Below are 17,306 nucleotides of genomic sequence, written 5' to 3'. Positions count from 1 at the left end.
ATAAGGCTGTTCTCCGTACCAGATTGGGATTTCTTCCCAAGCTGGTCTCGGACCATAATATCAATCAGGAAATTGTAGTTCTTTTTGTCCTAATCTTTCTTCTCAGAAGGAACGTTTGTTACACAACCTGGATGAGGTTCGTGCTACTAAGGATTTTATACAATCTTCTGACCTTTTTTGTGGTGTACTTAGGTAAGCGCAAGGGTCAAAAGTCCAAAAAAAACTTTCATTTTTCAAATAGGGCAGTAATTTTAAACAACTTTCCAATTTACTTTTATCAACAATTTTGCTTTTTTCTCTTGGTATTCTAGTTGAAAGCAAACCTAGGAAGGCACATATGATAATTTCTAAGCCCTTGAAGGCCGCCTCTATTTTATTTACTTTTCACAGCAGGGGAGAGCTAGCTCTTTTGGGCCATATAGATAGCATTGTGATCACACCCGTGGCTAGTGGCAGACACTGCACTAATTGGCTAAAATGCAAGTCAATAGATAACTAAATGTCATGTGATTAGGGGCGGTCAGAAGATGCTTAGATACAAGATAGTCACAGAAGTGTATTAATATAACAGTGTTGGTTTTGCAAAACTGGGGAATGGGTAATAAAGGGATTATCTATCTTTTTAAACAACAAAAATTCTGGTGTTGACTGTACCTTTAAGAAGTGTCATTCGGTTGGCTTATGAGACCTCTGGTCTTCCTGTGCTGTTTTTTTTTTCCTGGGCTTTTAAGAACGAAGCTTCCATGGAAAAATTTTGCAAGGTGGCCACTTGGTCCTCTTTACATACATTTTCAAAATTTTACAAATTTGATGTTTTTACCTCAGCTGAGGCTTCCTTTGGGAGAAAGGTGCTTCAAGTGGTGGTGCCCTCAGTTTAGGTCCGCCTGCCTTTAGTTCTCCCTCCCTTCTGTGTCCTCTCTGGTATTGGTTTCTCACTAGTAATTGAATGGAATCGTTGACTCTCCATGCCATTGGAAAGAAAACAAAATGTATGCTTAGCTAATAAATTATTTTCTGTCCACAACCCGCCCCCGTATAATTATTAAGGCAGTTTTTGGTTTTCTTAACCTTCAGGCACCTCTATACCCCTGGTGTTCCTCTTTCTCTTTCCTTACTCCCTTGGCTAAATGACTGGGGAGTATGGGAAGTGGGAGGGATACTTAAGCTTTTCTGGGGTGTCTTTGCCTCCTCCTGGTGGCCAGGAGTTGAATTTCCCTCTAGTAATTGAATAGAATTGTGGACTCTCCATGCCATGAAAGTAAATACTTTATCAGGTAAGCATAAATTTAGTTGTTTTAATTTAAAGCTGGGGTTAAGCCATGTGACTTGACTTATCTTTGTGTAGTTTCTGCCCAGCACCTAAGATAATACAACCCACCTATGACTCATTAGTAAGGTTAGCTTTGTATGTTGTCACAATAGCACTTTATTTACTAGGGACATGATAAATTAATATTAAGCATATAAATAAACCCTTTCTGGTTTGTTTTGTTTCTCCGTTAGATATGTGGTTGGCCGAGGCCTGAAGGCTGGTATTGAAGATGTACGCAGCTATCTATTTTCTGTAAACCTCCGACTCAACAATTTGCGCAACTCAGAGGAAGACGTCAACCTTGTTGTACCTTTGGAAGTGCTGAAGGGGGACCGGCAGTTTTTTGACTATATGGTCAGGTCTAATGAGAGGTGAGCACTTTTTATACAGTTGATATAACAATGTTTGTGAGGTTGATGCTATTTAAATCCATACAAGCATTATATAATGGCTCTCAACATGAGATGAAGCTCCTTCGCTATAACCCTTTTTTATATTTGTAATGATATGGACAACTAGATGTTGGGTCTTTTGGTATTAAGGAGAATCAAGAGCTTTTATGTTCTGATATTTTTGTTTGTAATTTGTAAATGTGATTCAGGTTTTCTGGTCAAACACTGCCAACAAAGAGGGGGCGGAGCTAACTGCAGAAGCGATAGGACAAACAAGTTAAGAGCTCCTGGCTTACACAGTCTCTCAAAGGCTAAAAAGGGGGCTTTGATAACCAAAGAACCTAATATTTGTATATATAGCGAAAGATCTGTCTACTAAAGCTCTGGAGCAAATATGGAGTCGGCAGTGTAAATGACACTTAACTCAGGAACCCTAATGTGAACACGAGGTGTGTGTGGACGCCTTTATGGAGGCTGTTATTAACTAAATGGGCGCTGTGGCCCTGAAAGGCTAAGTGCCGACCTCTTATCAGGACACTGAGTATACCCACTAGCACAACGCTTCACAATCTTCTAAAACATGGGGCAACAGTCCTACGCGTTCCTACAGAACATTTTAACTGCGCACCTCACTTGTATTGAGGCGGAGCTGACGAAGGCTTTGCGCAGTTGCCTACTTGGGATCCCGATGGCAGAAGCGGAGGACCCACAGAGCGCCAAACAGCAAACTCCATTCTTGATTCTTCCCAGCCAAGGCCCATGCATGCCAGAGGCAACTGTAGAGAGGTGGAATATTCTGATGATGAAACTCGTATCGACTAATGGAACCCTTCCTGAGCTGAAGCAGCAGCAGTGTTCAGCAGAAGGTGAGGATCCCACAGAGGGATCAACAGCTACGCTCTCATCAGATAAGTTTGTCACCGGTAGTTTTTGGAAACCGGAGACTCCACGACAACCGTCCTGGAATTTGCGGCAAGCTATAGATGGAGACGGGGTTATTCTTCGAAAGAGGATCTTGACCACAGCGACTGCCGATCAGAGGCTTATACCTACCTCAGTTTGCCCTCACCCGGTAGCTGGGACATATCACATGAAGCCATTTGTTGCCGTGAGTCTAGGAGCTCGAGACAGAGGGACGCAATGCAATATGGAGGTATTTTTTAGCTCTGGTTATAGTACCTGAAACACCAGGACGTGCTACACCTGATATACTGCTGGAGATCTCTTCTGAAACAGTACCAGCGTTCTGGAGCACTGGTGTGGGGTAGGATATTAGTCTTCTTGTGAAAGTGACTGCATCAATATATTAGAGCCCCAATTGGATATTTATTTTTCTACTTAAGGGACCTATCTATGAAGAACATTCGGTCTGAAGTCTTGGACCTTTGAATATATGTGAGAATTTGGGTTAAATTGATAGCTGCATCCCACGTAAAGTTTAGTTTTACTAACTAATTTGGATCATTGTATAATAAGTTACATAAATATTAATCCTACAAGAGATGCTAGTTATATCCTTTCGAGCTCACCCAGTTATAGTCTACAGGTGGTTTACTATTTGTTTGTAATTGATTAAGACTCTAACCGTTAGCTAAAGTTCCATAATCAGGTGGGTTATATCTGTCCCTAATTTCAAATTGTTTATTATTGTGTGGTCTGATGCTTGCTCTTTAATATATTTTTCATCTATATAGATATATCTATACTAAGTGTTAGCCCACTAAGCATATTGATTAACCCACACCTAGATCTAATTTTGTTACGTATAGCCCAAGAGGAACTTATATACCTACTGCCTGTACCCCATAGCTCCTACTCTAACGTGTTTATTATTTCCTCACTAATAGCCGGACACCGAGCCCTACTGCATAGAGATTGTCACATGCCCAGAGGCAGAATTCTTCTTCACTTTCTGCGATGAGGTTTATTTTTGAGAAAAAAATTCTGCAGGAAATTTTTAAATAAAATTCTATTTTTAATTAGGCAGTTACACTAAAGCGCCAGCTCAATTGCAATGTGTTGATTAACTTGAGAGTCAAGCAAAGTTTTTAAAATGTCTCAAATAAATGTGTTTCCTTTTCTCTTAATCTAACATAAGGTAGAAATGTAGTAATGAAAAAGTTATCTGTTTTAGGAAAACTTAAACAGTGCAGCCAGAGCAAATCTCTGTTTGAAGAGAACAGTCTAATGTGGAGCAGTGCTGCAAAGTTAAAGAGCTAACAGTTCCTGCATGTGTCCTATTCTTTCTGCAGACATGCTGCATTTTCTGCAATGACATCTCAGATCACAGCATATTCTGCCTTAGGGGTCACATTCAGTTAGTGTGGATCCTTTTCTTCCTCTTGAGTCATATTGTGGTTAATTAGCACTCTTCAGCTTTACTTACTTGATACGTATACCATTTATTTCGCTTATTGCACGATTGAGTCACTGTTTTACGGTCCTCTATATAGTCAAGAAATGTATCTCCCGGATTAGCCCAGTGTTTAATCTGAAATTCAATGAACTGGAATAAGTTTATATAATAATTGTAGTTTAGTTTTAATTTTGCTTGTACCTATGCATGCATATTGACGGAGAAAGTATGTCAGGTATAATTTTGTTCTTAGTCAGTATATTACTAAGGTTCCTATCTAGTTTAATATATACTTTTATAGCAGCCCTCCAGATGATGCAGCAATATATTCTACTTATATGACCCTCAAGTCCTTACCATGTACTTGCCATATCCTTACATCCACTATATTACTCAGCCTATTATAAGCCTGAGAGGTGAACCTTTTACCCTCTGTCCTGGGGTATAGGGCCCGTACCCCTATGGCAGAGCTATAATACACAGGATGGCTTTACGTTTCCTAATGGATAGCTAGTAGTATTGTGAGGACAAAGAGTTAGGCTCCAAATTATACCTAGTGATTTATATACTGTTTTGGTCATAGATCCGGATAGTTGGGCACCTAGCTATAACATATGTTCCACACACCTTCATGTATACATTGCGAGTCCTAGTATGTTATATGTTCGCTATAGTCTAACATTCCTGCTATTATATACAGAGTGAGCCTAGTCTTTTGTGGAAATGTCCTAATGTTTATTAGGGCAGGGTTGATCAAGCTATTCTATAGGTACAACTTTTACAGCTCTTTTTATGAAGAATGCCATGTTATACTCATAGTTATCTAAGTGTCTGCACTTATATTCTGGAGGCTAATTTCACGCATGTACCATGAAAGTTATTGTTTAAAAGCTCTTCGTGTTTTTCATGTTTTATAGTATTGTAAATGAGACTATAACACCACCCTATAGTATATATGTGTACTCTAGCTGTATGTTGGTTTGCACGTTACCCACCTGCTTAGTTGTAGTACGGTGAGATTATTTAACTACTTCATTTATAATGTATCGCACTGCTTTTGATATATTGACTTGGTTCACTTTTTTTTTTTTTTTTAACTTTATTTTGACACGTTACAGCATAACTTGCATTTCAACATATTAACCCCTTAATGACCGGACCATTTTTCAATTTTCTTACCCTTAATGACAATGGCTATTTTTACATTTCTGCATTGTTTGTGTTTAGCTGTAATTTCCCTCTTACTCATTTACTGTACCCACACATATTATATACCGTTTTTCTCGCCATTAAATGGACTTTCTAAAGATACCATTATTTTCATCATATCTTATAATTTACTAAAAAAAAATAATAAAATATGAGGAAAAAATGGAAAAAAACACACTTTTTCTAACTTTGACCCCCAAAATCTGTTACACATCTACAATCACCAAAAAACACCCATGCTAAATAGTTTCTACATTTTGTCCAGAGTTTAGAAATACCCAATGTTTACAGGTTCTTTGCTTTTTTTGCAATTTATGGGGCAATAAATACAAGTAGCACTTCGCTATTTCCAAACCACTTTTTTTCAAAATTAGCGCTAGTTACATTGGAACCCTGATATCTGTCAGGAATACCTGAATATCCCTTGACATGTATATATTTTTTTTTAGAAGACAACCCAAAGTATTGATCTAGGCCCATTTTGGTATATTTCATGCCACCATTTCACCGCCAAATGCGATCAAAAAAAAAAAAGTTCACTTTTTCACAAAATTTGTCACAAACTTTAGGTTTCCCACTGAAATTATTTACAAACAGCTTCTGCAATTATGGCACAAATGGTTGTAAATGCTTCTCTGGGATCCCCTTTTTTCAGAAATAGCAGACTTTTGGCTTTTGGGTTGCTTTTTGGTAATTAGAAGGCCGCTAATTGCCGCTGCGCACCACACGTGTTTTATGCCCAGGAGTGAAGGGGTTAATTAGGGAGCTTGTAGGGTTAATTTTAGCTTTAGTGTAGTGTAGTAGACAACCCCAAGTATTGATCTAGGCCCATTTTGGTATATTTTATGCCACCATTTCACCGCCAAATGCGAGCAAATAAAAAAAAAAACTTAACATTTTTCACAATTTTAGGTTTCTCACTGAAATTATTTACAAACAGCTTGTGCAATTATGGCAGAAATTGTTGTAAAAGCTTCTCTGGGATCCCCTTTGTTCAGAAATAGCAGACTTATATGGCTTTGGCGTTGCTTTTTGGTAATTAGAAGGCCGCTAAATGCTGCTGCGCACCACACGTTAATTATGCCCAGCAGTGAAGGGGTTAAATTAGGTAGCTTGTAGGGAGCTTGCAGGGTTAATTTTAGAGATCAGCTTCCCACCTGATACATCCCACCCCCTGATCCCTCCCAAACAGCTCTCTTCCATCCCCCACTCCACAATTGTTACCGCCATCTTAAGTACTGGCAGAAAGTCTGCCAGTACTAAATAAAAGAGTTTTTTTTTTTTAAATAAAAATAATAAAGTATTTTAGCTGTGATGGACCCCTGCCTTAGCCCCAACCTCCCTGATCCCCCCTCCAGCTCTCTAACCCTCTCCCCTACCTAATTACCACCATCTTGGGTACTGGCAGCTGTCTGCCAGTACCCAGTTTGGCCCCAAAACCCCCCAAAAAGTATTTTTATTTTATTTTTACTTAAAAAACTATTTCTGTAGTGTAGCAGCCCCCCACAATACCCCCACCCCCTCCCAGATCCTTTTATATTTTTTTTAAAAAAAATCCCTTTTTTTTCCCCTTTCTGCCCTCATTCATTGGTGTCAGTGTGGCTAATGGGTGCACGTGCACGCGCGTGCGCACGCGCATGCTCACGTGCACACACGCGCATCGTGCACGCGCACTCACACCCGGCACTATCGCTACCGGTGCAGAGAGGGCCACAGAGTGGCTCTCTCTGCATCGGGGGCTTGTAAAGTGGTATTGCAGTGATGCCTCCATATTGAGGCATCACTGCAATACCCTCAGAGCTGCTGGAAGCATTTGTGATCGCTTCCAGCACTCTGTTAGACAACTGACGTACCAGGTACGTCCATTGTCATTAACTGCTTGTTAATGCATGACGTACCTGGTACGTCAGTTGTCATTAAGGGGTTAACAGAGAAAACATAGTCATAGCTTTGAGTATTTAGTTATATCTTTTAGTAGGACTTATAAGTTTGCAGTCTCAAGTTTATTTGTGATAGAGTCATAGCTTTCTCTCATCAAGATTGGTTGATAGATGGTCCGATGCCTTTAAGCTTGTTTCATCGAGCAAGATTGCTCGTTGTGATAATAAAAACTTATTGTATGACGTACATGAATTGGATTTTAAATAAAACGTGAATAAGAATACTCAGCATACCTGTACTTGGTTAGCTTTTAATACTCAGCATTGCCCCTAGTTTAACAAATTTCTTTAGGCACTAGCGGTCTCAAGTCTTTATTATATTCTATTTATAATGGGACAGATAAATACCAGACTTCATTCTTCTGTCTCCCTGAGACTACAGTTTCTATCATTTTAGCTCCGCCCCCTTAGTTTTTGTTTACTGGAACGCAGATTCCATAGAACTTTTCCCTGTTATTTATCCTATATTTGTTACATTATAGCCGCCACAGATATTCCCATCCCTATTCTTTACAATATGGATAGTTTTGCTCTCCTCCTTTTTTAAAATACAACTCCTAGTGTTTAGAGACCCAAGAGTGGCCGCTTTAGTTTCAGGAGGGCGATCTAATCTACAACTATAAATAAAAATGAGAACGCTATAGGCTCTGAGCACTAACAGCCTAGGGTACATAATATGATATAACTCAGTTTACTGGGTTAGACTGTATATGTCTAATACAATATGTACTGATATATAACAGCCATTTTATATGTGACGTGTTTATATTGCGCTATGTTTTGTGAAGTTTACATTGAAATTCCTCAATAAAATTATTTTTTAAAAAAACAAAACACTTCCAACAAAGCAAATGCTGCTGTTCTGAACATTTGCATGTGCCTTAATATTTTCTGCTTGAAGACAATGAAAGGTTAGATATAATGTAAGCTCCTGCACAAATAACAGTCTGAAGTTCCTTATAAAAACCTGCTACATATCTGCACTGCATCCTTGAGGGTGCGCAGGTTGCTAAGCAATTTATAAAAGCCAAGGCCTAAAAGATCAAAGTCTGAAGTAGACGAGCAGAAGTTCCTTATAAAAACCGCTACATATCTGCACTGCATCCTTGAGGGTGCGCAGGTTGCTAAGCAATTCATAAAAGCCAAGTGCTAAAAGATCAAAGTCTGAAGTAGACGAACAGAAGTTCCTTATAAAAACCCGCTACATATCTGCACTGCATCCTTGAGGGTGCGCATGTTGCTAAACAATTCATAAAAGCCAAGGCCTAAAAGATCAAACGTTAGGGTCATTCTATCTGATGACATTTCTTGTAGTTCAGCGTTTGTTTTTGTGTTTTTGTTCTATATTTACTGCTGCATTTAACCCTTGTTGTGTATGTGCGCCTGTGTGTCATTCTCATCATTTTTATTTTTTAGCTACTGTGAGGTTCAGATCAAAGCTCTGGCTAAAATCCATGCCTTTGTCCAAGACTCGTAAGTATTTTATGGTCTTTGTCCTTTGCCTCTCATCACTGAATCGCTGTGTCTCGTGTTATTCTGCATGATCTTTACAGTGGGAATCGTACATTGTTAGCCAATCGCACGTGCATATTCTGTATTTCACTGGGATGTTCCTTTTATTATCTCAGTGAAGAAAACGGAATGAGTTTTCATTGGGAAGCACACGCGCATGATCATACACTGTCACACACATATGCACATACACACGCGCATGATCATACACTGTCACACACATATGCACATACACACGCGCATGATCATGCACTGTCACACACATATGCACATACACACGCGCATGATCATACACTGTCACACACATATGCACATACACACGCGCATGATCATGCACTGTCACACACATATGCACATACACACGCGCATGATCATACACTGTCACACACATATGCACATACACACGCGCATGATCATGCACTGTCACACACATATGCACATACACACGCGCATAATCATACACTGTCACACACATATGCACATACACACGCGCATGATCATGCACTGTCACACACATATGCACATACACACGCGCATAATCATACACTGTCACACACATATGCACATACACACACACGCACACTGTTCATGCTCCTAAGCTGTTATCTCATATTACTCAATTATACTAAAATATCAGTATCAAGTGGCGTTGGTTTTAAGTTGGGAAATGTTAAAACAAAAAACAACTAACGTATGATAGATATCTGGTAATATGATATTGTTTGACATTTTCAGTGAGTAACTGATCATATAAAGTGCAGTAGAGATGGCGGGGGGCATACTGGGCATGTGCATTTTATACTCCATTCATCTGTCACTCATATTATGAAGCGTGCCTTTGTATATATGTTGTGGTCAGCTGCTCCTTACCTAGTGCTAAGTCTACTGTACAGAGCACCTACTTACAAACTCTCTTCTCGTTCTCAGGGCCTTGAATGAGCCACGTCAGGCTGATCTGAGAAAAGAATGTCTGAAGCTCTGGGGGGTGAGATAACTTAATATGCTAAGAGTTTATCGCCTTCCTTCTTCCAGCTCAACGCCACCCTCTCTCCTACAACCCTCTATCTCTCCTTCTGGATATCTACCCTCCTAAACTCCCTTTCATTCCCCACATTTAATTCCTTCTTCAAGCTTTCCTCTCTTTCATCTTTAATCTCATTCTTACCCTCCCTCTATCCTCAGCCTAAATCTCACTCTGCTTCTCCCATCCCCCTACTCTGTTTGTTTGTAACTAGTAGCTACACTGAATGGGTAAAGCTAAGGGTTTGGAGATGATTAGAGTTGCTGTGTGTAGTTTATTTCAATAAATGGTGAATCTTAAAGTGTGTGACATTCTGTGGTAGATCCTAATTAAAGGATTTTACTAATCTTAATTACATTTTTGTTTATACTATAAGAATATGAGTAGTATTAGCTAAAGTTACGTAGTAAAGGGGAAGGCGTAGCTCAGGCAGACCAGCCAGCTGATCCTCCAAACGCCGGGTAAGAGCTTCCGGTGTTGGCCCAAGTATTCCGTACGGCTGTAGAGCGTATGGTGATGAGGAAAGGTGCAAGCTCAAAATAGAACCAAGCAGTCCCAAATACAACAAGGAAAGGAAGGAGCAGCACAAAATATTATTGCAAAATGATGGATTTTAATCCAGAATTCTTCATCACAAAATAACACACACAGAGAATGGAGGTAAGAAAGGGGGTGTGTCCTTACGCGTTTCATGCCGCAAGGCACTTAGTCATATGATAATTTGCTGTTACACAGGATTATTATATATGCAAATCTACACCAATCACATGGGAGGAAGATAACACAATACTTAAACACACATAATAACAGTTGAAAGTAATGATCAGAAGGACAATATTATGCAATAACACTCTAGTGACAGAAAAAATTGTTTACTGATTACTTGTTACTTATTATAGCCAACATTCAAGATACACAGTTTTTTGTTGAACAGGTTGGCTGCAATCTTAAAAAGTGAAAATGTGTTAAATAGTTTTTGTAGGCACTAAGACTATATAGCAAGAAATATTTATTTAATTATTTAAAGGAGAGCCTAACCTTTGCAGTAAAGGTATATATCACCGTGTCAAAGTGTTGGATTATTATATGAAAGGGACAAATCAAAATTATTAGCAAAATGTCAAAATATAATGTATTATGTTAAAACTAAAAAATGAATTAAATTAGAGTAAATTAAATGAATTTAAATTTTAATTTAGATTAATTTAAATAAATTTAAATAAATTGAAGCTCACGGTATAACAATAGATAGGAAAAACTAATAGTATGAAGGTAAATCCCCATACTTTAATCTGTAAAAAAACTTATATACCACTCTTTGTTTAAACCGTGTGGTTCTCTTGTGTTTAGGGTAAAAATCCAAAATAATTCTTTTTTTTCGAGTATCTTGAATTTATTACCACCCCTTGGGGGTAAATGTGCACTGTCTATGATCTTGACACTGAAGTTTGGAACATTTGTAAAATGATACCAATTGAAATAGTTAGCAACACTTGACGTCTTCACATAGTATTTCTTTCATGTAATTAGCAAGAGTCCATGAGCTAGTGACGTATGGGATATACATTCCTACCAGGAGGGGCAAAGTTTCCCAAACCTTAAAATGCCTATAAATACACCCCTCACCACACCCACAATTCAGTTTTACAAACTTTGCCTCCCGTGGAGGTGGTGAAGTAAGTTTGTGCTAGATTCTTCGTTGATATGCGCTTCGCAGCAGGCTGAAGCCCGGTTTTCCTCTCAGAGTGCAGTGAATGTCAGAGGGATGTGAAGAGAGTATTGCCTATTTGAATTCCATGGTCTTACTCTAGGGGATCTATTTCATAGGTTCTCTGTTATCGGTTGTAGAGATTTCTTCTCCTACCTCCCTTTTCAGATCGACGATATACTCTTAAATACCATTACCTCTGCTGATTCTCGTTTCAGTACTGGTTTGGCTATCTACTATATGTAGATGAGTGTCTTGGGGTAAGTAAATCTTATTTCTATTTATGACACTCAAAGCTACGGTTGGGCACTTTATATGTAAAGTTCTAAATATATATGTTTAAACTTATATTTCTCCAACATAGGTGTGTCCGGTCCACGGCGTCATCCTTACTTGTGGGATATTCTCTTCCCCAACAGGAAATGGCAAAGAGCCCAGCAAAGCTGGTCACATGATCCCTCCTAGGCTCCGCCTTCCCCAGTCATTCTCTTTGCCGTTGTACAGGCAACATCTCCACGGAGATGGCTTAGAGTTTTTTGGTGTTTAACTGTAGTTTTTATTATTCAATCAAGAGTTTGTTATTTTAAAATAGTGCTGGTATGTACTATTTACTCTGAAACAGAAAAGAGATGAAGATTTCTGTTTGTAAGAGGAAAATGATTTTAGCAACCGTTACTAAAATCGATGGCTGTTTCCACACAGGACTGTTGAGAGGAATTAACTTCAGTTGGGGGAAACAGTGAGCAGACTTTTGCTGCTTGAGGTATGACACATTTCTAACAAGACGATTTAATGCTGGAAGCTGTCATTTTCCCTATGGGATCCGGTAAGCCATTTTTATTACATAAAGAAAAAAAGGGCTTCACAAGGGCTTTTAAGACTGTAGACATTTTCTGGGCTAAAACGATTTATATATAAGCATATTTTATACCCCATAGCCTTGAGGAATTATTTTAATCTTGGGAACTATGTAAAATAACCGGCAGGCACTGTATTGGACACCTTATTCTCTAGGGGCTTTCCCTAATCATAGGCAGAGTCTCATTTTCGCGCCTCTATTGCGCACTTGTTTTTGGGAAGCATGACATGCAGATGCATGTGTGAGGAGCTCTGATACATAGAAAAGACTTTCTGAAGGCATCATTTGGTATCGTATTCCCCTTTGGGCTTGGTTGGGTCTCAGCAAAGCAGATACCAGGGACTGTAAAGGGGTTAAATATAAAAACGGCTCCGGTTCCGTTATTTTAAGGGTTAAAGTTTCCAAATTTGGTGTGCAATACTCTTAAGGCTTTAAGACACTGTGGTGAAATTTTGGTGAATTTTGAACAATTCCTTCATACTTTTTCACATTTGCAGTAATAAAGTGTGTTCAGTTTAAAATTTAAAGTGACAGTAACGGTTTTATTTTAAAACGTTTTTTGTACTTTGTTATCAAGTTTATGCCTGTTTAACATGTCTGAACTACCAGATAGACTGTGTTCTGTATGTGGGGAAGCCAAGGTTCCTTCTCATTTAAATAGATGTGATTTATGTGACACAAAATTTAGAGAAAATGATGCCCAAGATGATTCCTCAAGTGAGGGGAGTAAGCATGGTACTGCATCATCCCCTCCTTCGTCTACACCAGTCTTGCCCACACAGGAGGCCCCTAGTACATCTAGTGCGCCAATACTCCTTACTATGCAACAATTAACGGCTGTAATGGATAATTCTATCAAAAACATTTTAGCCAAAATGCCCACTTATCAGCGAAAGCGCGACTGCTCTGTTTTAGAAAATACTGAAGAGCATGAGGATGCTGATGATATTGGTTCTGAAGTGCCCCTACACCAGTCTGAGGGGGCCAGGGAGGTTTTGTCTGAGGGAGAAATTTCAGATTCAGGGAAAATTTCTCAACAAGCTGAACCTGATGTGATTACATTTAAATTTAAATTGGAACATCTCCGCGCTCTGCTTAAGGAGGTGTTATCTACTCTGGATGATTGTGAGAATTTGGTCATTCCAGAGAAATTATGTAAAATGGACAAGTTCCTAGAGGTCCCGGGGCCCCCCGAAGCTTTTCCTATACCCAAGCGGGTGGCGGACATTGTAAATAAAGAATGGGAAAGGCCCGGTATACCTTTCGTCCCTCCCCCCATATTTAAAAAATTGTTTCCTATGGTCGACCCCAGAAAGGACTTATGGCAGACAGTCCCCAAGGTCGAGGGGACGGTTTCTACTCTAAACAAACGCACCACTATACCCATAGAAGATAGTTGTGCTTTCAAAGATCCTATGGATAAAAAATTAGAAGGTTTGCTTAAAAAGATGTTTGTTCAGCAAGGTTACCTTCTACAACCAATTTCATGCATTGTTCCTGTCACTACAGCAGCGTGTTTCTGGTTTGATGAACTAGAAAAGGCGCTCAATAATAATTCTTCTTCTTATGAGGAGATTATGGACAGAATTCATGCTCTCAAATTGGCTAATTCTTTCACCCTAGACGCCACTTTGCAATTGGCTAGGTTAGCGGCGAAAAATTCTGGTTTTGCTATTGTGGCGCGCAGAGCGCTTTGGCTAAAATCTTGGTCAGCGGATGCTTCTTCCAAGAACAAATTGCTTAACATTCCTTTCAAGGGGAAAACGCTGTTTGGCCCTGACTTGAAAGAGATTATCTCTGATATCACTGGGGGCAAGGGCCACGCCCTTCCTCAGGATAGGTCTTTCAAGGCCAAAAATAAACCTAATTTTCGTCCCTTTCGCAGAAACGGACCAGCCCCAAGTGCTACGTCCTCTAAGCAAGAGGGTAATACTTCTCAAGCCAAGCCAGCCTGGAGGCCAATGCAAGGCTGGAACAAAGGAAAGCAGGCCAAGAAACCTGCCACTGCTACCAAGACAGCATGAGATGTTGGCCCCCGATCCGGGACCGGATCTGGTGGGGGGCAGACTCTCTCTCTTCGCTCAGGCTTGGGCAAGAGATGTTCTGGATCCTTGGGCACTAGAAATAGTCTCCCAAGGTTATCTTCTGGAATTCAAGGGGCTTCCCCCAAGGGGGAGGTTCCACAGGTCTCAATTGTCTTCAGACCACATAAAAAAACAGGCATTCTTACATTGTGTAGAAGACCTGTTAAAAATGGGAGTGATTCATCCTGTTCCATTAGGAGAACAAGGGATGGGGTTCTACTCCAATCTGTTCGTAGTTCCCAAAAAAGAGGGAACATTCAGACCAATCTTAGATCTCAAGATCCTAAACAAGTTTCTCAAGGTTCCATCGTTCAAAATGGAAACCATTCGAACAATTCTTCCTTCCATCCAGGAAGGTCAATTCATGACCACGGTGGATTTAAAGGATGCGTATCTACATATTCCTATCCACAAGGAACATCATCGGTTCCTAAGGTTCGCATTCCTGGACAAGCATTACCAGTTTGTGGCACTTCCGTTCGGATTAGCCACTGCTCCAAGAATTTTCACAAAGGTACTAGGGTCCCTTCTAGCGGTGCTAAGACCAAGGGGCATTGCAGTAGTACCTTACTTGGACGACATTCTGATTCAAGCGTCGTCCCTTCCACAAGCAAAGGCTCACACGGACATTGTCCTGGCCTTTCTCAGATCTCACGGGTGGAAAGTGAACGTAGAAAAAAGTTCTCTATCTCCGTCAACAAGGGTTCCCTTCTTGGGAACAATAATAGACTCCTTAGAAATGAGGATTTTTCTGACAGAGGCCAGAAAATCAAAACTTCTAAACTCTTGTCAAATACTTCATTCTGTTCCTCTTCCTTCCATAGCGCAGTGCATGGAAGTAATAGGTTTGATGGTAGCGGCAATGGACATAGTTCCTTTTGCGCGAATTCATCTAAGACCATTACAACTGTGCATGCTCAGTCAGTGGAATGGGGACTATACAGACTTGTCTCCGACGATACAAGTAGATCAGAGGACCAGAGATTCACTCCGTTGGTGGCTGTCCCTGGACAACCTGTCACAGGGGATGAGCTTCCGCAGACCAGAGTGGGTCATTGTCACGACCGACGCCAGTCTGGTGGGCTGGGGCGCGGTCTGGGGACCCCTGAAAGCTCAGGGTCTTTGGTCTCGGGAAGAATCTCTTCTCCCGATAAATATTCTGGAACTGAGAGCGATATTCAATGCTCTCAAGGCTTGGCCTCAGCTAGCAAAGGCCAAGTTCATACGGTTTCAATCAGACAACATGACTGTTGCGTACATCAACCATCAGGGGGGAACAAGGAGTTCCCTGGCGATGGAAGAAGTGACCAAAATCATTCAATGGGCGGAGACTCACTCCTGCCACTTGTCTGCAATCCACATCCCAGGAGTGGAAAATTGGGAAGCGGATTTTCTGAGTCGTCAGACATTTCATCCGGGGGGAGTGGGAACTCCATCCGGAAATCTTTGCCCAAATTACTCAATTGTGGGGCATTCCAGACATGGATCTGATGGCCTCTCGTCAGAACTTCAAGGTTCCTTGCTACGGGTCCAGATCCAGGGATCCCAAGGCGACTCTAGTAGATGCACTAGTAGCACCTTGGACCTTGAAACTAGCTTATGTATTCCCGCCGTTTCCTCTCATCCCCAGGCTGGTAGCCAGGATCAATCAGGAGAGGGCATCGGTGATCTTGATAGCTCCTGCGTGGCCACGCAGGACTTGGTATGCAGACCTGGTGAATATGTCATCGGCTCCACCATGGAAGCTACCTTTGAGACGAGACCTTCTTGTTCAAGGTCCGTTCGAACATCCGAATCTGGTCTCACTCCAACTGACTGCTTGGAGATTGAACGCTTGATTTTATCAAAGCGAGGGTTCTCAGATTCTGTCATTGATACTCTTGTTCAGGCCAGAAAGCCTGTAACTAGAAAAATCTACCACAAAATATGGAAAAAATATATCTGTTGGTGTGAATCTAAAGGATTCCCTTGGGACAAGGTAAAAATTCCTAAGATTCTATCCTTTCTTCAAGAAGGTTTGGAGAAAGGATTATCTGCAAGTTCTTTGAAGGGACAGATTTCTGCCTTGTCTGTGTTACTTCACAAAAAGCTGGCAGCTGTGCCAGATGTTCAAGCCTTTGTTCAGGCTCTGGTTAGAATCAAGCCTGTTTACAAACCTTTGACTCCTCCTTGGAGTCTCAATTTAGTTCTTTCAGTTCTTCAGGGGGTTCCGTTTGAACCCTTACATTCCGTTGATATTAAGTTATTATCTTGGAAAGTTTTGTTTTTGGTTGCGATTTCTTCTGCTAGAAGAGTTTCAGAATTATCTGCTCTGCAGTGTTCTCCTCCTTATCTGGTGTTCCATGCAGATAAGGTGGTTTTACGTACTAAACCTGGTTTTCTTCCGAAAGTTGTTTCTAACAAAAACATTAACCAGGAGATAGTCGTGCCTTCTTTGTGTCCGAATCCAGTTTCAAAGAAGGAACGTTTGTTGCACAATTTGGATGTAGTTCGTGCTCTAAAATTCTATTTAGATGCTACAAAGGATTTTAGACAAACATCTTCTTTGTTTGTTGTTTATTCTGGTAAAAGGAGAGGTCAAAAAGCAACTTCTACCTCTCTCTCTTTTTGGATTAAAAGCATCATCAGATTGGCTTACGAGACTGCCGGACGGCAGCCTCCTGAAAGAATCACAGCTCATTCCACTAGGGCTGTGGCTTCCACATGGGCCTTCAAGAACGAGGCTTCTGTTGATCAGATATGTAAGGCAGCGACTTGGTCTTCACTGCACACTTTTACTAAATTTTACAAATTTGATACTTTTGCTTCTTCTGAGGCTATTTTTGGGAGAAAGGTTTTGCAAGCCGTGGTGCCTTCCATCTAGGTGACCTGATTTGCTCCCTCCCTTCATCCGTGTCCTAAAGCTTTGGTATT

The 17,306-nt window shown here is 40.5% G+C and overlaps 1 protein-coding gene across 5 annotated transcripts in view; it reads left to right on the top strand.

The window, feature by feature from the left end:
• The window catches only part of CMTR1 (cap methyltransferase 1), a 392,012-nt gene that overhangs the window by 248,534 nt on the left and 126,172 nt on the right, over positions 1–17,306 (top strand). For all 5 annotated transcript variants that reach the window (XM_053712701.1, XM_053712702.1, XM_053712699.1 and 2 more), the window contains 3 exons: positions 1,504–1,683; positions 8,626–8,682; positions 9,649–9,706. In XM_053712701.1, coding sequence (XP_053568676.1) covers positions 1,504–1,683; positions 8,626–8,682; positions 9,649–9,706 — 295 coding nt within the window. The remainder of the gene's footprint in view (positions 1–1,503; positions 1,684–8,625; positions 8,683–9,648; positions 9,707–17,306) is intronic.

Source organism: Bombina bombina, chromosome 4, assembly GCF_027579735.1.
Source record: "Bombina bombina isolate aBomBom1 chromosome 4, aBomBom1.pri, whole genome shotgun sequence".
Lineage (NCBI taxonomy): Eukaryota > Metazoa > Chordata > Amphibia > Anura > Bombinatoridae > Bombina > Bombina bombina.
The sequence above is the reverse complement of the archived record's forward strand: the minus strand, read 5'-3'. Positions and strand labels throughout refer to the sequence as shown.